This window comes from Branchiostoma lanceolatum, chromosome 3 (assembly GCF_035083965.1).
Source record: "Branchiostoma lanceolatum isolate klBraLanc5 chromosome 3, klBraLanc5.hap2, whole genome shotgun sequence".
NCBI classification, from domain to species: Eukaryota; Metazoa; Chordata; class Leptocardii; order Amphioxiformes; family Branchiostomatidae; genus Branchiostoma; species Branchiostoma lanceolatum.
The window spans coordinates 16,746,007-16,769,261 of NC_089724.1; the positions used below are offsets into that span (position 1 = coordinate 16,746,007).

At 43.5% G+C, this 23,255-nt stretch overlaps 1 protein-coding gene and 1 long non-coding RNA gene across 4 annotated transcripts in view; one reads left to right on the forward strand and one right to left on the reverse strand.

Moving 5' to 3' along the window:
• Positions 1 to 23,255, forward strand: part of LOC136430648 (serine/threonine-protein kinase 32A-like) — a 46,958-nt gene that overhangs the window by 7,670 nt on the left and 16,033 nt on the right. For both annotated transcript variants that reach the window (XM_066421428.1, XM_066421427.1), the window contains 4 exons: positions 4,643 to 4,698; positions 5,142 to 5,467; positions 6,449 to 6,486; positions 7,698 to 7,787. In XM_066421428.1, coding sequence (XP_066277525.1) covers positions 4,643 to 4,698; positions 5,142 to 5,467; positions 6,449 to 6,486; positions 7,698 to 7,787 — 510 coding nt within the window. The remainder of the gene's footprint in view (positions 1 to 4,642; positions 4,699 to 5,141; positions 5,468 to 6,448; positions 6,487 to 7,697; positions 7,788 to 23,255) is intronic.
• Positions 11,739 to 21,305, reverse strand: LOC136430659 (uncharacterized). 2 transcript variants are annotated; one of them, XR_010754920.1, is made up of 4 exons: positions 20,222 to 21,305; positions 19,341 to 19,677; positions 19,121 to 19,207; positions 11,739 to 18,977 (listed from the first exon to the last, which is right to left on the reverse strand). It is a non-coding gene; the product is annotated as an uncharacterized lncRNA (long non-coding RNA). The 2 variants fall into 2 exon arrangements; XR_010754919.1 differs by having other exon boundaries at positions 11,739 to 19,207.

Sequence of the window (23,255 nt, forward strand, 5' to 3'; positions counted from 1 at the left end):
TATACTCTTACCACTTGCATTATATTCCAATTATGAAATAAAGGGCCACACAGATCCAATTTTAGTCACTGTATGGTGGCTCAGCAATCGTCGTCTTTTGGAAAGGGACCTAATGAGCATGTTACATCATAGACTTCTGGCATTGTTATCCATGTCTGTATGTGATTCAACTTGCTTTGTACAGATTACAATCTGGTTCGGCAATTTTCTGGAACCAATATGTTTGACTACATTCCCTTCAATGTCATTTAGTAGATATCATCCAGCATTTTCTTCCATATTGCCAAAGATGACAATGCCTTTTATTCCATATCAGAGAACAACTTGTTCCTTTATTATCTTATAGCCATGAGATTTGATAACTTTTAAAATATATTTTCAAGGCCAAAGCACATGATTGTATTGACCTTGCAAACTTGGAAGTGTAAAATTGTTTCTAAACACAGCCCAACTTGCATAAACTACACACTGTCAGGTGGCGGCATTGTGGCAGTAATTAGAATTACTGCCAAACCTGTCTCATTGCCGGTATTGATTTGTCTGTCTCTAATTTTGCTGACAGGAAACACAGCTGGATATATAAAGCATGTGCAGTGTGCTGACTCAAAAGTTTTGTCACGTTTTGTACTTACCAATGTTAGTTTACATTTTGTCCACAAAATAGGATAACGAGATTCGTTCAAGATTATGTCCAACATATATTGTTCAGACATGGCTGTAGGGAATACTGTCAGATGAATTATTTATCTAAAGACATGTAGATGCTATAGAATGATGTACTTATTGCGATTTATTAGGGAAGAAGACTTAGTATCGCTCTGGTTGTATCATGGGGATGATCAAATCTACAAGAGGTTGATTGAGGGCAAGAGCGCTAGTGCCCTGGGCACCTTGGAGTTGCAACAATGAGTATGACATGGCAATACCTTAGAACATAGTGTCTGTAAAATGCTATGGAACACCTCCACCACTTTTTGTCTGAAAGTTAAATTATTTTGAACCACTGACAGTCTGACAGTGAAATTGTTTTTTGCTTTTTTAAATAGAATATTTATGGATTGCTAGTTTTGAAATAGAATAATCGTATTTGTAAATTGTACCAACATTGGTTGGTCACATATATTTTCAACAGTTAGTCAGAAATTTTAATCCATGGCCAAATTAAAGGACAAAGTATACATGATACATTTTTTTTCAAAGATTGGATTTGAAATCTGTATTCGGAGAATTAACCATTGAAAGTATGGAGTCTCCCAAAGAGGTTTGTCCATGTGGTGTATTCGGTGAAGCTCCTGATTGCTTTAGTTGCCTTTGTGAGTCCAGGAGTGGCTTTTGATACCTAAATGTATAACCAACAGGCTGAAATACACACCGTCAGCAACAGTTGAATTTTGATATATCAGCATCAGCACAACAGGAGACAGACCGCTGCGCTTTTATTGGCAAGCCGACAAATGAAACCTCCTTTCCATTCGTCATTTATGCCTTAGCAATTATCGCCAAACCTACTGTATATAGCAACAGCTTTGTCACCAGTTATAAATCAAGTAAAGACCTTCAGGCAATTTTTTGGTCTCCAGCAATGATGCAGCATCTGTTTTGTATGCATTAAAGCATGCCTTATCACTTGATTCAGTATTGTTGTTATATAATCATACAACTATGGAAAAAGGAATTGGCTTCCAAGTGGGCACTTACCTACCAGGTTCATAATATGATTATTTTTTGGTTAGCGTGGTGACAAAACATTTCCTGTCACAGTGCTAGCAATGCTGGTCGTACAATATCAGTTTTATATGTACCCACATAATTCTGCAATAAACAATCATTACTGCTGGCTGAATATATTGGATTTCTGTTGGAAATTTATCATGATGGGGTCATCTTAGAGTTAGCCATGTTGATGAATTGTTTTGACCGCGCTTAGTCCAACTTGAAATTAGATGTTATATAGTAAGCTTATTTTCTGTGTGCATTTCTAAGGAAGGGTTAAGAGCAAGTTTGAAACAGCTAAATTTAGCATACATTTTCTGAAAATAATGATCAAACAAATTAAACATTCTCCTTCCCTGTATATTTTTACATGTATGCAGTAGCCTTAACATTTTTTTGAGTGAAAAAGCCTACAGGCAGTAGACGGTCAAGGGGATATCAGTAGTTTTGCTTAACTTATAGCCTCTAGCACATCTCAGTAAACCCGCAGCTGTATATATACATCATTACATGTGCTGCTATCGTTTTGCTGCTGAAAGCACTTGGCTCATGTGATTGCAAAATTCTGCATCAAGCATAGCTATAGGTACTTGACCTACAGGTATATATGAAGAAATGTCTGTGCCCAATTTCCATTAAAGTGGGTCTTCCTTACACATGTTGAAAGTTAGACAAGTCAGATCAATTTCCTTCGCTGGAAGCTGCAATCACCTGGAAAGGATCAACCACCAAGTCTTGTGAACTTCTCTACTTTCCCAACACTGAATAGAAGCTTCTTAAGGTTGTTCTTATCACAGAGAACAGGAGTGGGTGTTGACTGACCTGTGAGATCTGAAAATTGGCCATCTCCAGCGACAATGAAAGAGTGCCATATGTAATGGTTGTTTTTGATTGATGCGTTGTTATTCTAGGCTTTCCTCCACTTAGGTTTAGTCACACAATGTCACCACTGGGGTCGATCAGAGAAGAGCTAACGTTTACCGTATGATTTTAAGATCATCCAGGGAAATGCTCCATTAGTAACAGCTACAAGAGATTTAATGGTGGGATCTTGTCAGAATCTTCTTGTCTCAATCTTCTGAGTCACGTAGTCATGCATTTGAGGACATGGGTATGAATATCAAAAGAGCCTTGTAGATTTATAAGGAAAATGTTCCTCTGGGTGATAAGTTATCACCTTAATATGTGTGCATCAAAATGGGATTCAAGTCTAAATAGTGTGACACACATAGAGGACAATGTATTGTTATGGAAAAACAATTTTCCCCTTTTCAAATGGCTTCATAGAAAAGTACCTTACCCTATGCTATAGTACATCCTCTGCAATCTCTACTTGCCCCCAAGTTGCCATAATGTTAGCCTGATAAGAACAGACAAGGCATATGAAAATTGCATGACGTATCATACATAGTGCAAATTGTAGTGTGCAGCTTTTGTACTTGTACTTGCCAGTTTGGGAAATTACTGTAACACCTTATTCAGTATGTGTATTTTTCTGTCAGCTTTGACATTGTCCTTGAAGCTTTAAGTGAGGCCTGGCTATGCACAAACCAGCAAGGATATTGTTTTTTAGCATGTACAGCTACGTAAAAGCTCTAGAGTTAAATTAGAATGATGATTTGAAGAAGAAAAATTCCATGCTACATTTGATGAAAGGAAAAGCATTTAGAAGCAAAAGAAAGGTATAAACCAATTCACACACACACACACCCTAACTCTTCTTGGAAGGTCCCTAACTATCATGAAAGAACATCCCTTTACCATTCAATATATTCCTTAAGCCCCTTCCCTACATGCCGGAGAATCATATCAATATTGCATTGACACTCCTGCCTGCCTGGCTTCCCAACTTCAATTTCCAACAGTCAGATATAATCTGCCCCTTATCTTCTTGTGCCATGGTTGCCATGGAAACTACGTAGCCCTGAAGCTCGGTGATACAAGCCGTCTAATAGGAAATCTTCGGCAAGAGTATGTTATTGTGTAGTTTCTTGGGAATCCCTTTTATTCTGCTTCAATTCAATAGAGACGTGTTTCCTATCAGAACACGTCTACAGTATTGAATTCAATGTTGGGGATTCATGGCATGTAATACTTAACGTTATAATCAAAAATTTGCAGTCTTGACACTTGTTATTTTCACAGTCTTTTGATTTATCTTTGATGTATCGTACCTTGTGCTGCAGGGTGCTGAATCCTTTTTTCAGCCACCTGCAAAATTGCATGGACGCCAGATCTAGAATTTTGCTGGCAATTTAGTGCAGTAGTCCTCAAAGGGTGCATGACTACACAAAAAGTCCAGAGGGCCAAATCATAGTAATTTTTACACTGAGTTAATTATTTTAGAGAAATATTGACCTTCAAACTTGGTGCATGTACATGTAGCAGTTCTGTGTATCAATGCTTTGCCAAGATAAAAGTGAAAGGGTTCAGATGCATCAAGGAGGTTAAATATAGAATATTTAACCTCCTTGGATTCATAAAGAACAATTCAAATCAGCTACTGAGCAGTCAACACTTGTCTGTGTTGTAGATAACTCAGGCAGATGCCAGAAGAGTCCTTTTCCAAGCATATTTGCCCAGTTTGTTATATAAGATAAGGCCACACCATTTTAATTACTTGGTTAACGGAATTTTTTTCTAAATGCTAGATTTGAAAATCAACAGGAAAACAGAATCTCAGTGGAAAGTTTGTACTTTGGTGCACACAATTTCAGGGAGTGAACAGGGTCAGGTGCAAGTTTTCACCCCAGCCTTTTGTTTTCATGATTTTCTTTTGCTAAAATTAAAAAAAAATCTGTTAGCTAAGAAATTAGATTGGTGTGGCCTAAGATGAAATAAGCAGCAAGTATCTGTGTTGATATCCATGTATGAATCATATGCTAGATCAATGTAGCTGAACTGTTTTCAATTTTTGTTCTCTTTGCAGTCAACTTTGACCACTTCCAGATACTCCGGTCCATTGGGAAGGGAAGCTTTGGAAAGGTGAGAAATATGCTTGATATATGCCAGAATCAGAAATGGAAGAAATTAAAGGAAAGCAAGTTGTAATGTCTGTAGACGGGAGAAATCAAAAACCGTAATCTTATTATGTAAGATACAGCTTACAACCTTAGTGTGAAATGAAAGTAAAGTAAAATAAAGTAAAGCATTCATCTTCAATTCAGGGAAAGCATAATGCTTTTTCAAGTGGCTAGTAAATTCATAGTGCAATACAGCCTCGCAATCACTTGTGTATTTGTCCAAGAATACTGGCTTTGTACACAAGACATGACATTTCCAGTTGAGATTTTTTTTAAACAGCTGTTCCGGTTACAGTAGTACATGTAGTAGATCTGTAACTGTTGTTTAGCCTGGATAAAGTGGAAAACTTGATAACTGTTTTTAACTGCAGATTAAAAGTTTAGGTCTCTTTATCATATTTTCAGGTCTGCATTGTGAGGAAGAAGGACAACAAGCAGATGTACGCCATGAAGTACATGAGCAAGGCCGCCTGTCTGGAAAAGGATGCCAGCCACCACGTCTTGAGAGAACTGGAAATCCTCCAAAAACTGGAGCACCCCTTCTTAGTCAACCTGTGGTTCAGTTTCCAGGATGAGGAGGACATGTTCATGGTAGTCGACCTGTTGTTAGGCGGAGACCTTAGATACCACATGGGCCAGGATGTCAACTTCACGGAGGACATAGTGAAATTCTACATCTGTGAGCTGGTACTAGCGCTGGACTACTTACGGAGTAAAAATATACTCCACAGGTACATGTAGAGTGTACAGCCTTTCTTTTCTGAGTAGTTTGATATAAGTCTCAGATAATTATAAACATTACATGGCTATTGTGTATTTTTTAGAAATAATGATGTTACAGTATGATCTTTTTTATTTGTTGTAAGCTGACTTGTATGGCCTTTGCATTTGCCAGTTTCAAACAGATCACCAGAAAAATCCCTTAAATGACGAAGAAGGACTGTCTGTTACATGAGTTAAGATGAATAGGGTTCCAAAACAGCTTTACCATATTTTTTCAGCCAGAGACAATAACACTTCTGAGAGATTATTTTTCACTGTAACCTTGGTGGTATTGACATTGGGACATTGCCATCGATTCGGTCTGCAAGTTGTATTCGGTGACACAAAGGCCGTTACATTCACTTGAATTCATTTAAGTGCTGCAAGGAAAGATCAGACCTTAAGATAATGGAAGCATGTGATTGGAAAGTATTGACTGGGTCAGCACTGTGTGGGATATATATCAATAACATCAGGGTCATCTTCCCTTCATGTTAAGGCAAGACATATACGTTGGGTTTTCAAGCAATCTGATGAGCGAGTGGCAACTATTGCGGTCTGACGTGTGCATTTGTTTGTATTTTCTGCTTACTGGCAAGCATATAAGAGGATTATACCAATCAATCATCACATTATTATGATTGTATGGTCCATCTAAGACAGGAGGTTCCCCAGTGTCTGTCTTTGCAGCATTTGAGAAAAAAATCATGGACATTATGTCATCAGACAAAATTGAAAGATGTAATTGAAAGATTGAATGTAAATGTTTACAAAAAGATCAGAATAAGTTATAATCACAACATAACCAGAATGTTAGAATGGGTTTACTGAGGTGACACACAAAATCTAAGGCTGGGGAAGACCCTGATTGAAGAACTGTAAATAACAGTTTAGTTGTTGTCCACGGCGCTGAATAATGTACTGTTATGTGTTTTGCCTTCCGTTACCAGGGATCTCAAGCCTGACAACATACTGTTGGATGAGCAAGGTAAGAAGTCTTATATAAGTCTAATATGAGGCTTTGTAAGGCATCTTTGTATTATACATTTGGCATGATGAAAGGAAAGGAAACAGTGTAACCTCTAGTAAGAAGCAATATAAGACTAAGGCCAGGCCAAAGCTATTTTTTCCAGAACTACAGACGAAGCCACTTAATTGCACCTCGGATAAACGCACCTTCAGTTTAATTGCACCGAATCCCAATATCCAAAACCGGTTCCCATTCACTGCATTGTTAGTGACTCCGCATATCTGCACCGCGCATGGTCACCAATGCCGGATAACTGCACCAATTTCTTTCAAAAATCCTCGACAAGTTAACTGAAAAGGTGCCCTAAAATCGACAAACGCGGTACAAATGAGCGGATACCCGCCGGTATAAAGGCGCAATACCGCCAATATGTTTAAAACTGTTTTGAGTAACAAAAGAAGGCGGTCTCCATTGACAGTTGCGTTGATAGGAATCGTATGGGAGGTCCCGGGCGGGTCATCCGTAATCAGTAACCAAGTTTTAGTTTCAATTCCTAGTTTCATGACGGTACATGATTTACGTAAATCGACAACTGCACTCTACGTAATGTAACACAGAAACTGTTATCCCATGACTGGTATGACGATGTTTCAGAATGCCTCCCCTGTAACATTACGTGTGTTGTAATGCGGTAGATCGCATCAAAAAATGAAAGAATGCAAAATCAAAACAGGTTCGTAGTCATTTCTTTATTTTCAGCAAAGGGTCAATAAATAAAGTTAATAACTGAATAATTTCGTCTGTTTTCTTTATGCTAGTGTTTCAGACTAACAATACACCCCCTCGCCCATGGTAGTGCGGTCCAGCTGGGCATTTCGCATAATTGTACCAGCCGGATAATTGCACCAAAAACGCTGACAAATGGGTGGTGCAGTTAAGCGGATTCTACTGTACTTGACAATGTACATGTATATGATTCTCGCAGAAAACTGAAATTGTTTAAAATATTAATAACTAACCATCGACTGCTTTATCATAATGTGTTGACAGGATTCCGAGCCCTTGGACAATAAAGGGTACTTTTCGTATCTCAGAGTGAGAAACAAGAAAGAGCGTGATATTGTTGTTGTTTTTTTGGCCAGTAATGGCAAGTATAGCAAGTTTCAAAAGCAAAGGAGTCCTGTTGATGGTTTGTCTAAAGTAACTGATTTTTTGTAATCCTTCTTCAGGCCACGCTCATCTGACAGACTTCAATGTTGCTTCAGTGTTACGGGAAAACGAACTTGCAACATCATTGTCAGGAACCAAGCCTTATATGGGTAAGGCAAGTCTTGATTGCAAAATAATTGATTGACATATCACTATATTATCAGAGTGACTCTGAGTCCTCATCATTTATAATAATATGTGTGCAGTCCTTATTTTAATCATAGACCGTTAAACTCTTCAAGACTTTCATCCAAAATTTGAGGTTATAAAGAAAATGTTGAGCCAGCATTTTTCTTTCACTTTGACAGTTTCCTTTGCAATGCTGGATATCTTTTGGTTGGTAGTTATTTTCTAGCATTCACCAGGCCTTCCTGCAGTCGTATGGGTCGTAGAATTTGGCAAAAAAAGGAATAATTTGCCAGTAGAGTCAGTCCACGGTGAGGTCAATAATTCTCCGGCTTGCAAATGAAACCCTCGGGTGGCCAAACTTTCCTGGCAGATATTCTCCCTATAGCTGGCGTGGTTAGTCTGGTACAGATTAGTTATTTTCACTCACAAACCTGAGGCACAACCTTTCATCATTCGTAAATTGTTTCTCCACCTTAGATAATTGCCTCCATACACGAAAGCCCAGATCAAACTACTTCCTCTTCATAGCTGCAGAGACAATGACGCAGGTTCATCATTGCCTCCTCTATCTGTGGGAAATTGTCTGCCACTGTCTTAGAATTTCATGGATCTTACCAGACTGGCAGTAAATGTTTGATCAGATTGGTCACGCCTGTGCACCAAGCATACATGTAGATGAGTTGGCTGCAGTTTAAAAATCCCCTGATTGGACTGACTTACACCCCCCTTTCCAATTAAAACCCTTCAGAAAAGAATGGCAGCAGAGGTTTCATCCCCTTTCACTTCATTGCACCAATAATAGATGTTTCAACACCAGAAGTGACTCTACAACTACATCTGATTCTTCCCTCTTCTCTGTTACACGTTACGAAGTAATGGAATGTCAGATGGAAAATTGTTTGCAGTTCATCTAAAAGAACGATGTACACTCTTACAAATGCGCCATTAATATTTAAGATGCAATGTTCTGCCTCATTAGAAAGGGATCAATGTTAATGGACTTGCATAATTAACTTGAACTCATTCAACCCCCATTGGATGAGTGAACTTTGAGCTTGAGCTCGTAAAAGTAGGTTTAACGGCCTGAGGCAACTGTGACATTTAACACTATGAGCTGGGTCTGATCATGCCCAACAAATAGACTTAACTTTTCATTGCTTTTCCACCTAATGTACTGTTCACGCTATCCGTACAGTACAGCACCCTGTAGAATGCTAAGTACCTCATAGGGACAATATACCTTCTAGTACATATAAGATACAAGCTACAAGTAGTTGTATTTCATGTGTATAAATGTGTCTTAAACAAACTTTTACAAAAGATGCCAAAAGATTAGATAAAATTCTGCAACATTTGTTTAACAATTGAGCAGTAATATGAGATTGTACACACAAATCATAGCACAACTTTTTTCAATTGTACTGATTATGCCATAACATAGCATGTCATTGTTGTGTTAGGCAAGGGGTTGGGCGCACTCAAGTATGCTCTTCTTTGAGTTCTTTGTATCTCAATTTGGGTGCTTTTGGATGTTGACCTTTTTTGTTGTTATATTAGGCCATGTTGATTTGATTCTATGGATGACATTCTGTTGGGACCGTAAAACTGATGCAAGCGTGCGAATAAAAAAAGTTTGGCAAAAAGAAAAAGTTGCCTTCATTGTGAAATCTACGTGCTCAGGAAGGATGAACAAAACTGAACACACAGAGTATGGTATGCTGAATAGTAAATTCTTCATTTTTGTTCTATCACATCTTCTTATTCGACTTTGGAATTGACTTCGACATTCTTCGACATTAGTATAGTATCTGTTTTCTCAAATATTTTTTTTTGCAATTTACGGCATATCTTTGGCGTATCTTATTACCTGGATGTCTAACCTGCATCAACGTAATTTACAGCATATATTTTCTCATTTTGCTACTATGGTTGCAAACTGTCATTTCCTATTGTGATAAAAGACCAAATAATACTGCATCTGATACCTCAAAAGGTTTTCCACAGAAAGAATGCTTGTCTGTAGTGAGGCTGTACTGAGGCTTGTTAAACTTACATGACTATGTACATTTGCTGTTCACATTAGCAAATGGCTTGACATCAAGTCGCAGTTGTAAAGAGTAATGACTTAATGCATCAGATATATTCCCTAGTGCTGGCAGTAAAACCACTTACGTTTATCCCCAATCGTGTACCTGATATATATTCATAATGACAGGATGTTGACAAAGCTATATTGGCCATGTCCGTAGAGATAGACTGGCTTCCCGTAGCTGCATACATGTGAATTCAGTCATGGCATAATTGACGCTAAGGATTTTTCAAAACATTACAGCACTTGCGCTGCTTTTCTTAAAGGTCGCTTATGTTTGCAATTGCAGAGGATAGAGCTATATCTGTATTGTGTTGCAGTGAGCTAACTTGGGGGGACTGTTTGATACTGCTTCCTCCATCACATGATCCTTTGCTACTGCCAAGCTATTCTTAGCCTAGATAGAAAGGCAGCATTAAATATTGCAGGCAAGGTACAATTTGTCAGAGTGAATTCCACAAGGCTTTATGTAGGCAACAATGATATATTGTAAACCTGGCCTTTTCTATCATTTTCTATCGAATGATTACAAATAATAGTCATATTTCTATTTGATATTTCAGTAAAACATGCATCATGCTACATGTACTTGTGAACTCATCGAAAACCCTTTTATGGCTTTCATTTTCAATGCGAGCTACTAAAAGCTTTGCTCTTTGCCAACCTTTTTTCACTGAGTAGTTCCTCGAGGGTAGTTCACCCTCCTGACATGGTATTCTGTCTGGCCGGCTTTGGCATTAATGTTTGCTCCAAGAAATATCACATCCATGAAATTATACCCTAGGTGATACGTTTATTGAAAAAGAATTGTGAAAGGGACATCTTAGGTTAGGTGTCAGCCAAATTGTAATTCATTTTTTTATTTCTGTCACAAAGGTAAATGTTAATGAATTTTGATGTCATTGTTTTCACATAGTACATTTTATACTTACCCTTTAGAAGGTATAAAAGTCATAGCATTGCAGTGATATTCATCCAGCTCTATTAACAAGTTTCATAGACTGCCGAAGACTTTGTTGTAAGAAACTTGTGGACTTTCTCAGCATCAATGTGCTATTGCTAAATTGCTGATTTAAGATCATTTGTACTGTTAGACAGTTAGGTACTATAATTAAGGACATAGGAAAATCTCTTGGCAAGAATTAATTCTGTCGCATAATACACCTAGGTGTCTGAATCCATACATCAAGTCATCATGCTGAAGTTTCAAAATCTGCAAATCTTATGAACCATCCCTGTGTCAAGGTGGATTTCAACTTGGCTTGACATTTGGAAGCTTAAACTTTCAGCAGATCTTGGTTGGTTTGAATGAAGCTATTGCCTTTCGTCTTTCTCAACAAGCATGCATGATATATTACAAGATTTTTAGTAACAGTATGTACTAGTAGCAGTCGTGCAGGTCCTTGAAACCAGTGGTAGGGTTCCAAGGGGTAATGAATTCACACCAAAGGACTCTTTTCCTCCAGGATGGGTCTTCCCTAATTACTTCATGAAACGAGTGTGCACTATCCCCTTGATTAGACGATGCTTGAATCTACCGGGGTGTTAGAAATTGATTTTCTTTGATCACTATGAAGAGCTCTGAGTATGTCCTGGCCACGGAGAAGCTCGCTCTAAAGTCTCTGGGACTGATTAATAGAATTTTCAAAAGGAAGACTGTTGTTCCCAATTTTATGTGTCTTGCTCTGCTGGATATCTCAAAGCCTTTTATGCTGTTTGCCAATAAAAACAAATCACAGAAAAAAAGGACTCCTTAAGACATTTGAAGGCAAACACACTGCCAAAAACTTTTCTCTAAATTTGTGTCTTTTGTTTCTCTACCTTGCGTCATGTCCACTGAAGGGCATTACCAATAGCCTATTCTGAACATGAGGCAAATTCTGAATTAATTCAACAGGTACTACTAAGCTTCAGTCTTTTAAGTTATCACTTGCTTTGCATAACCAGTAAACTGCCTTTAGGCATAACACACCAGTTTTGTATGTAGGTACAGTCAAACCTGTATTAGCGGTCACCTTTGCATAGCGGCCACCTGCCCATAGTAAACTATCTACACTGCGCAATCATTGAATCATCCTTAATGAGTTATGGGGTAGTGCCGAAGTCGCGTGATGAAAGAGAGTCCCTACATATCAACTAATGAAAGGAAGGGCGGGTGGGTGGGGGCGCTAAAACCAAGAGCCCGACTCCTCGCTACTTTTGTCCAACCCTTGCTCACTCTGTCCGGGACCCGCCTTCCACCACGCTCCTCGGCGTTGCGGATGATTTCAGTTAACTACACAGCATGGTCAACTGCCGCTCCTTTTATAGCATTAGGTGATGTCATTGGCGGATTGATCCAATTATAGCGCAGTGTAAATAGTAAACTATCTACACTGCGCAATCATTGAATCATCCTTAATGAGTTATGGGGTAGTGCCTACGTCGCTACGTTCTATCCTGATAGCCCTACTTATATCAACCTTTCTTCATGACCGTAGGCAATTCATAACTACAACCCCCATACTCATCCAAACCGCCACAACCTAAACCTATCCCATTCTCATCCCATTCTCATCCCATCCTAATCAGCACCTTTTCGGACGGGTAACAGAAAAATATATTAAAACCCCAAGCCAATAATCGCAAAAATATTCCCTCTTTGCACAGGCTTGGCACAAAAACCGACATACCGCAAATAAACTGCATAACGTTGATTTACAGTATTCTTGCCGTAAGGCTAATTGTACGTCTCTATGTACAACATTCTTACCTCGAACCAAACGTATCGTCTATCCCCCATCCTAATCACTTACTGGGACGTAAATGAGCACACATGTAGTATTCACCAAATATGGGGGGATGACACAATTGACATCTGGGACGAGTTAGGGCACTGTCCCTGATTGATAAACCTCCGACCATGCGGTCCGGAGTCAGTCTGAAGTCCATCTCCGTGTGTGCTGCTGTGCCTCTCTTAGCCTTGTTCTTACCACATAACAATTGGTGGCAGCGGCCTATACTTCCGAGTATATTTTATCCACGCCATGGCAGCCGCACAACGTTCGACTCCCCCCGAGACCCCCCCCCCCCGTCCTTCGACGGGAGCGACGACTTCCAGTTCTGGAGCCAGCAATTCGATGCCTGGGCCGAGTCCCAACCACTGGACGACCCATGCAGCGAAGCTGCGCCACCTCCCCACCTACCTCACCGGCGCAGCGTTCGGCTACTACACCGAACTGCCGGACGCTACCAAAGGCCACAGTATGAATCCCACCTCATCTCCGAACTCTGCACCCGACTTGGAATTCGTAAAACGCGCACATCGCCCTACCACCCACAGGGCGACGGCCAAGTCGAGCGATTTAACCGGACGATGAAAGACATACTTGCGAAGTGTTTAGCAGGGCGCGAGAACGACTGGGACAGAATCCTACCCCACGTCGCCCTGGCCTACAACACCAGCCGCCACACCACCTCCAAGCGCTCTCCTTTCTACCTCGTCCACGGCCGAGAAGCCCACCTACCAGTCAGTCCGCGACGCCATCGCCCAGTCCCATCAGACGCAAGACCAACATCAAGCCCCCCGTGTCAACTACCACCAGTACAGAGTCGGTGATCGCGTCTGGCTTCACCATCCACCTTTAGCACTGTACGAACTCCGTCTCCCTTGGACTGGACCGTTCACGGTCATGGCCACCCTACCACCCGGTGAGCCAGCGCCCATCCTGTATCGTATACAACATGACACCGGTCGCCAGCGCCAACAAGTAGTCCATCACAACCGACTGAAGCCGTACATCGCCCCTACCCGCCGACTCCTGCCACACACATACCCAATATGTATTTGGATCTGCCTTTAATCTCCCTCCACTGACTAGGTGGAAACCAAACCTATCACCGTCAACAGAGGATCACGTCTTCCTTTAGTTAATGGCCTAGCTTGTGGATGATGACAATATCTTAATCCAAGACCCTCTCTCATCATAAAGTGATATCGCGTCTCCAAAACTAGGAGCTGCTCAATCCAAACCAAAATGCCATTCTAGTTCACCCAAGAACCTCTCACCATCAACAGAGGATCACGTCTTCCTTTAGTTTAGCCTAGCTTATGGATGATGACAATATCTTAATCCAAGACCCTCTCTCATCAGAGAGTGATATCGTGTCTCCAAAACTAGGAGCTGCTAAATCCAAACCAAAATGCCATTCTAGTTCACCAAAGAAGAACCAATAAAGCCAGGGAACATCTTCCGACGCCTCAGCCTTTCTTTACCGACAAGGACAGGGTCTGAAAACCGCTGCAGACTAAAGCTTACCTTACGCCTAATATTTCCTCGAATGGGCGGGTCTGGTAAGCGCCGTCCTGCTCGAAGCCCCGTTGAAGCTCGTTGTGAGTCAAACGCCTAAGCCAGCCTCTCTTCAACTCTAAGAAGTGCATTTGAACCCATACTCAAACTCGAGCAGACCATTTTCCTTACTCTACCGTCAAGTAAACTTGCGTTTATCCGGCTTCCGACCTACAGCCCCAATCAAAAGATGGCTTTACCATCGATGGGCCCAGTCGTTTGAGACGAAAAAATATCTAAAATAACTCTTCGCTTCCACGCCTTAACTGGGCCGGATCGCCTAAACCCGTTGGCCTAGACCCCATCTGGCGTAGTCGCACCCGCTGCCGGCAACTTATCCCCTTAGCTAACATTTTTTAAGGAACAGATTTCTCTCCCATCTTGCATTTCTCCTAGGTTTAAACTCCCATGCCGTACAAGGACATAGCCACTGTTACCATCTACCAACGGTCTCCCAATGTACCTACCGTGACCGAAATAACAATGACTGTTTTCTAAGAGCAATCTGTCACAGTTTCAGTCCATGCGCACCGTCCCTTCAGCACTCCCGGCTTGTGTCTTACTCATATGCATGACGAGACCATCGATATCGCCATTGAGTGCCTCTATCCACCACGAGCGTGACCTATCAACCTTCAGCGCTAGTCATGTGTAAGACGGCATCTGACTGCGTATTACTGGTCATTCACACATAAAACGCGCCGAACAGACACTCTCGTGGCGAGAGTAACGAACGTCACATGCCCGATGCCAAATTACTTCCTGCTTGCCAAGTGTGTCACCGCCGGACCGCCCATCAATTGGTGCCTCTCTTGCAAATCGCCACTATAACAGCCAAGTGACCCGACAACATGCACGACAAATACTCTCGCCTGTCAAATGTGCTACCAGCATTCGCACTCGAAAATGCGCCACAATGACACTCAACTGACGATGTCGCCGAACCTGACATGCACGACGCAAACTCTTTGCCGCCCTATTATCCGACAGCGAGAGCGTGCAATAAACACCAAAATACCTCTCAACCGACAACATCGTCGTACATAACATGGGGCACGTAACTCTTACAACCCTTGCCATGTGATCCTCCGCCCAGCTGGTAGTGCTACCATGTCGAGTGTACGTGTGCAAACAGCCACCTTACAACATTGATGCGCCGCACCTGCACAATTCAAAGTCATCTGGCGCTCGCCATACGAGCCACACACTTAACCTTTCAACAACTAAGTCATAAACGTATTCCCATGGCAACGAATACCTACTAACGCTCGCCATGTAGGTCACGCTCGCCTTCCCGACACACCGCATGCACGTTACACACCCTTCACGAGCATGATGTATGCCACATGCACGAATGCCTGCCCTAAGACATGCCAAAGAAGACCCTACCCTACCGAGGATATTGACAAACCCCACATGCACGACGTAACCCTTCACGATCGCCACGTGTGTCAAGCTCGCCATTAGCCATCCGTACTAAGATCGTGCCAAATAACATTCAACGGAGGATATAGACGACACCACATGCACGTCGTAAATCTCCTCACACTCACCATGTGTGTCACGCGTCAGTGTGCCCGCACTGAAACGTGCCAAATGAACACTCCACTGAAGACAACGACGAACACCGCCTAAACGACGTATACCCTTCACACTCACCATGTGTATCACGCTCGTTCTGCCCGCCAACGAGTGTCCGCACAAACTGTGCCCAAAGAAACCCTCCACTAAGGACATCAACTGACACCAAACGCATGACGTATACCCTTCACACCCGCCATGTGTATCACGCTCGACCACCCTACAACGAACGTCCGCACTAAAACTGTGTCATAAGAATATTCCACTGACACCAAATGCACGATGTTAAGCCTGTGAGCCTCGTCCTGTGAGTCACGCCCGATAGCCCGACCGTGAGTGTCCACACTAAATGTGCCACAGAAATATACCACTGGGACATGGACGAACACCACATGCACGATGTGAGGCCCGTGAGCCCCGCCCTGTGAGTCCCGCTCGACAGCCCGACAGCGAGTGTCCACACCAAATACACCAAAAACGCTCCAGTGAGGACACCATATACACGATATACTATATCCTTCCCACCCAACCTATGTATCGCTCGACTGCCCCTCCGCGAGTGCCCGCACTAAATGCGCTAGATACCCCTCCCCTGAGGGCATAGACACGTACCACATGCACGATGTAATGTGTCTGCAACTCTCGATCTCGCGATGTGTCACGCTCCACCGCGAGTGCCCGCACTAATTGTGCAAAGGAACACTCAACTGAGGACGTCAAAGAACACCACCACGACACAAATCCCATGTTACGGGTGTCACACTCGAAGGCCCCTCAGCGAGCGTCCGCGCCAATTGTACCGAAGAACACTACACTCAACTGAGGAGATCGACGAACATCACCACGACGTACACATCTGTCACGCTACGTGTATCACCGATCGACTGTCCCTCAGCTAGTGCCAGCACTAAAATGTGCCAAATAACACTCAACTGAGGACATCGACGAACACCACTACGACGTACACATCTCTCACGTCACGTGTCACACTCGACTGCCCCACAGCAAGTGCCCGCGTTAATCGCACCTAAGAGCACTCAACTGAAGACATCGACGAACACCACTACGACGTGTAAATTGCTCGTGTCACGCGTGTCACGCTCGACTACCCCACAGCGAATGCCCACACTAATTGTGCCTAAGAACACTCAACCGAGGACATCAACGAACATCACGACGTGCCCAATTGTCACGTCACATGTGTCACCGCTCGACTGCCCCTCAGTTAGTGTCAGCACTCAACTGTGCCAAATAAAACTCAACTGAGGGCATCGACGAACCTCACCACGACGTACACACCTCTCAAGTCACGTGTGTCACCGATCGACTGTCCCTCAGCTAGTGCCAGCACTAAAATGTGCCAAATACCACTCAACTGAGGACATCGACGAACATCACCACGACGTACACATCTGTCACGCTACGTGTATCACCGCTCTACTACCCCTCAGCTAATGTCAGCACTAAAATGTGCCAAATAACACTCAACTGGTGACATCAACGAACATCACCACGACGTACACATTTGTCACGTTACGTGTGTCACCGCTCGACTGCCCCTCAGCTAGTGTCAGCGCTAAAATGTGCCAAATAACACACGACTGGGGACATCGACGAACATCACCACGACGTACACATCTGTCACGTTATGTGTATCACCGGTCGACTGCCCCCCAGCTAGTGTCAACACTAAAATGTGCCAAGTAACACTCAACTGAGGACATCGACGAACATCACCACGACGCACACATCTGTCACGTTATGTGTATCACCGGTCGACTGCCCCTCAGCTAGAGACAGCGCTAAAATGTGCCAAATAACACTCAACTGAGGACATCGACGAACATCACCACGACGTACACATTTGTCACGTCACGTGCGTCACCGCTCGACTGCCCCTCAGCTAGTGTCAGCACTAAAATGTGCCAAATAACACTCAACTGAGGACATCGACGAACACCACCACGACGCACACATCTGTCACGTTATGTGTATCACCGCTCGACTGCCCCTAAGCTAGCGTCAGCACTAAAATGTGCCAAATAACACTCAACTGAGGACATCGACGAACATCACCACGACGCACACATCTGTCACGTCACGTGTGTCACCGCTTGGCTGCCCCTCAGCTAGTGTCAGCACTAAAAATGTGCCAAATAACACTCAACTGGGGACGTCGACGAACATCACCACGACGCACAAATCTCTCACGCCACGTGCGTCACCGCTCGACTGCCCTTCAACTAGTGTCAGCACTGAAAATGTGCCAAATAACACTCAACTGGGGACGTCGACGAACATCACCACGACGTACAAATCTCTCACGTCACGTGTCACCGCTCGACTGTCCCTCAGCTAGTGTCAGCACTAAAATGTGCCAAATAACACTCAACTGGGGACGTCGACGAACATCACCACGACGCACCCATCTGTCATGTCACGTGTGTCACCGCTTGACTGCCCCTCAGCCAGTGTCAGCACTAAAATATGCCAAATAACACTCAACTGGTGACGTCGACGAACATCACCACGACGTACAAATTTCTCACGTCACGTGTGCAACCGCTCGACTGCCCCTCTGCTAGTGTTAGCACTAAAATGTGCCAAATAACACTCAACTGGGGACGTCGACGAACACCACCACGACGTACACATTTGTCACGTCACGTGTGTCACCGCTCGACTGCCCCTCAGCTAGTGTCAGCACTAAAATGTGCCAAATAACACTCAACTGGGGACGTCGACGAACATCACCACGACGTACAAATTTCTCACGTCACGTGTGCAACCGCTCGACTGCCCCTCTGCTAGTGTTAGCACTAAAATGTGCCAAATAACACTCAACTGGGGACGTCGACGAACACCACCACGACGTACACATTTGTCACGTCACGTGTGCAACCGCTCGACTGCCCCTCTGCTAGTGTTAGCACTAAAATGTGCCAAATAACACTCAACTGGGGACGTCGACGAACACCACCACGACGTACAAATCTCTCAGTAATACGTACCTCATATTGCTACTCGACAGTTGTCCACGGCATCCCTAATGTCTCCACCGCACGCCTCTCTACTCCAGCATGTTTTCTCCCGTCTCGGTAGCGACTGCTGCAGCCGAAGTGGTTGTCATTTCTGTCACCGCAGTCTCCCATCTTCCGGAGTGACTTGCCAGCCTAAAATAAACAACACCCATGAGACAACCACTCGTAAACAAGGCAAAGGAAAATCAACAAACAACACGTCTCAAAAGAAACGAGCTCCGAAAAGCCTGAAGCCCTCGCCTATAAATTACAAACAAACGCGGAGCTTGTTCCACCATCGCTTCTCTGTCACTGCAAGGTTCTTGTCCGCCACAATTGGTAGGCAGCTTTTCATAGGCAGTACCGGCCTCCAGGACGCCAAACTGTAGACAACAAAATACAAAACGTATCGCATCAGGTATAATCAGAACAAAAACGCAGACAAACATGTCCGGCGTCTCCGTCATACAAATGCAAATCACCGAAATACGATTCAAAGAAAGAAAACCCAAGTACGCCGGACTCCCGCCAAAATTCCTGCAGACAAAAATGGTGGCAGCAGGTCAGCTGCCCTGGCAGATGCCACTTCACGCCATCGCCACAGGTCCTGCATCTCTCGATTAGGCAGCCCCAAGTGCCCGCGTGTCCCATCCTTCTGGGTGCTGAGTTGGACTCTGACGAGGCCCATCCAGCACTTGAACAACGGCGGCGACTTTCTAGGTGTAACGCCTGCCTGACGTGCTAAACATGTCCGCTGCGGAACCGCTTGCCTCCGAAGTGTTGACTGCCGGGGTCGCCTGTTGTGTGAAGTCCTGCAAACTCGCAGTGGGTACCCGTGGAGCTTGGCTTATCACTGTAAAGGCACACAATACCACTTCATAACTGGATCAAACCACGACATTCCAAGGAGATTAAACCTCCTTGGACATACACACGCTACCCACCCGAGGAAACTTACATCGAAAGGGAAGAACAAGTCCCAATCCGACCAAGGGCCAGGACACCGATTTGCCAAGGCCGAAAGCTCCACTCAGGTACCCTTCCCTTACCATTTACTGTAAACCACCCGAGTAACCCTGTTACGCAAACCAGAGAACAAAAGAAATTCTCCACGCATACAAATGCAAATGTCCCACGTGCAAAAAAGCCGCCAAAATCCCGTCGACAAAAACAGCTGCAACGAGAAATCGTCAAGACACGCTAAAAAAGGCACTTGAGAAAACCCCGAGGTTAAAACAAGCTACAAAACACCCCAGGAAACTAACCCAACTCGTAAAAACGAAGCCACAAGCAGAAAACTGAAAAACGGGAAAAAAACAGCCGTCAACTAAACTCGTTACGGCCTAAAAACAAAACGTCCCCCGCTCTGCCAAAACCAGCTCAGTAACTAGCCAAACCTTGACCGAAATTCGGTCGTGGTAGTCCAGAAAACCTCTCCTAGGACTCAAGACGCTGCCAAAGGCCGCTCGAAGCACCGGTGGACGCACACTCCATTGTAAGAAGACCCCACTTCGAGCCCGGGACAGACTGCCCACCACGTCCAGTCGTTGCGTAGGATTTCAGTTAACTACACAGCATGGTCAACTGCCGCTCCTTTTATAGCATTAGGTGATGTCATTGGCGGATTGATCCAATTATAGCGCAGTGTAAATAGTGGTCACTTTTTGTCGGTCCCTTGGATTTTTCCCATTGACATAAGCATTAAGAATTAGGCTATAGCGGCCACCTGTTCAACGCGGTCGCGGCCAGACGATTTTCGGTCCCGCGAGTACAGTAACACTGCCGATAACGGTCACGGCGCGCCGGTAGAAGCCGCATCGCCACCGCACGCAGGGTTCAAAATCTTCATTTTTTTTCACGCAGTTATCAAATTTATGTGGACTCAACTGGATAGGATCATAATAAAGAAAACCAGAATGTTTTATCTTTGTTAGAAAATCCATGGTTTGACGCGAAGTCAAGTATGATTTTCTTCACATGGCTTGCGTTTGTACATCGTGGTAAAATTGATCATTTTTGTGCATTTCGACTGGACAAATATTACGGCAGCTTTTTGGAAAATACAACCCACACATGTACCTGATGCGGTAAGTTCGCGGAATGTTTGAATGCCGGCCCAATTTCCGTTTATACCGGGAATTCATTCAAATTGTGCTCAAAACGTGTTTCGCGCAATTTTCAAAATGGCGCTTTTGCAAACCTGGATAGGTAGCAGCATAAAGGTCAACGGAAGACACCACTGTTACGGAGATATAATATACTAAATTCATTTTGCTGCAAAGTATCACTGAGGATAATTACTAAACCAAAAGCTTCAAAATGAATGTGAATACTATCACTATGATGTAAAATTTGAGCTGTTGCAATTTTCTGAAAAGACAAAAAGCCCTCAAAAGAGCAACCTTCTTCTGAGTACCCTATTAGCATAATGGTAGATGCTGATCAACACAAGCCACGCGGGAACCGAACCAACACAACAAGAGACTATAAAGCCTAGGTTACACATAGCCGAACATGGCCTCCCGACTCTCCCCCGACCATGGTTGGAGTGAATCGGGAGTGATTCGGGAGCTAGCTCGGTTGGCGTTCGGCCGAGTCGGCTGGCGTTCGGCTGAGTCGGCTGGTGTTCGGCTGCGCCAGCCGAATGTTTTGAAAATTTCAAAACATTCGGCTCTGGACGGAGGGTCTGAAATGGGTCGGCTGGTGTTCGGCTGGTGTTCGGCGCGGTCGGCTAGTGCTCGGCTGGTATTCGGGATTGAGTTAGTAGTAAAATTAGAACCTTAACCACGCCAGAAACACTACTGACTTACTCCCAACTAGTTTCCAACCTACCCATAACTCACCCCAAGGCCGTAGACAAAACTCTGCTAACTAATTCTCAACCAAGTTGACTACTATCGGAACGTGGGCGAATCACCCCCGACCTTCACACGACCAAAAACAAAGAAGAACACTAAAAGCAGTATTAAAGCTAGCCTTGATCCGAATTCGATCTCTCGGTGATGTTAACAACATAATAGAATGGATTATTTTGATTAAAACCGAAAATGACCCCTCTTTTGAAAGTCGCTGAATATGTCCATTTAAATTCGTGAGAGGGTCTGCAATCGGTCGGGGTTTAGTCAGGAGAGATTCGGCAGTCTGCGGCTAGAGGTCGGGATGGTTTGGAGTAAGCTAGAAAGCATTCGGGGCCCATTCGGGAGTAATTCGTGTACTGGTTAGGAGATGATCGGCGCATCTTCGGCGCATGTTCGGCGCCAAAGATAGGCGTGGCCCAAAAACTGGTCAGAATGCTCCCGAACTACCGCCGACCTGAGTCGGCTAGCGTTCGGGAGCCATGTTCGGCTATGTGTAACCTAGGCTTAAGAGAGGAATATTGTCGCCACGATTTTATGTTTGAAAACGGTCGAAAACGAACAGTAAGTGACAAATGAGCATTATTTTGTTCTTAACTATCTAGGAGTAAAAGAACAACAATCGAACTTCTAAAATGTGCCTTACCTGTTTACATGTGTACTGTACGGTGAATAAATGTATCTCAGTGGGTACTGAAAACATGTGTCACTCGTTGTCAATTAATCGACATTTTCTCCATAGCGGCCACCTGTCCTTAGCGGCCAGTTTTGGCCAGTCCCTTGAGTGACCGCTATAGGCAGGTTTGACTGTATAAGCAGCCTTAGACTGGACTGGACTGTAAGGTTTGATCCACTCACACCGGGATGGACCCCTACTCTTGTTGATAAGTGTGGTGGGATCTTTAACATGCTCAAAGTGTGGCTCTCCTCAAGTATGAAGCCTCTGGCCTTACATTCCATCCGAGAGGATGTCCCTAGGCCAACCAAAGCTGGATACTCAATTGACCTGAGTCAAGTGAGGAAAAAGATGTAAAATGCCTTTCCCAAGGGCACAACATCGAGGTCTAGATCTGCTATTAGATTGAACTGAGGCCAGAACCTTTAGATTCTTAGTCAACAACCCTAACCACAAGACCACCTTGCCAACTTAAGTTACATTTAGATGAAAATGTGATTGGTTTTCCCATAGGGAAATCAGTAGGTGTAGGCTTCTCTTCCTTTTCCATACTCTTGTTAGCTACCTGAAAAAATTGATTTCCAATTTCACTTTTCCATTAGGACTTGTAATCAACTCTCCATCATCTTCCAGTACTTTATGGCACCAAAGTTTTTCTTGTATGATACACAATATACATGGAAGCAAAAGTTTGAACCTTATATTTCTGCACAAGGTATGAAGCTGAAAAGAAGTCAACATAGATAGAAGTAAATGAAAATTGCATTGGAAATTAAGAAGAGTATTACAGTCTGAAAAATTACCGTCATTTTGGTCTTCACTTAATGTGCAATCCTTCGTAATCGACCCAACAATTGGTAGATTTTTTTCATATATTAACGTATACCCTATCCTTACTAA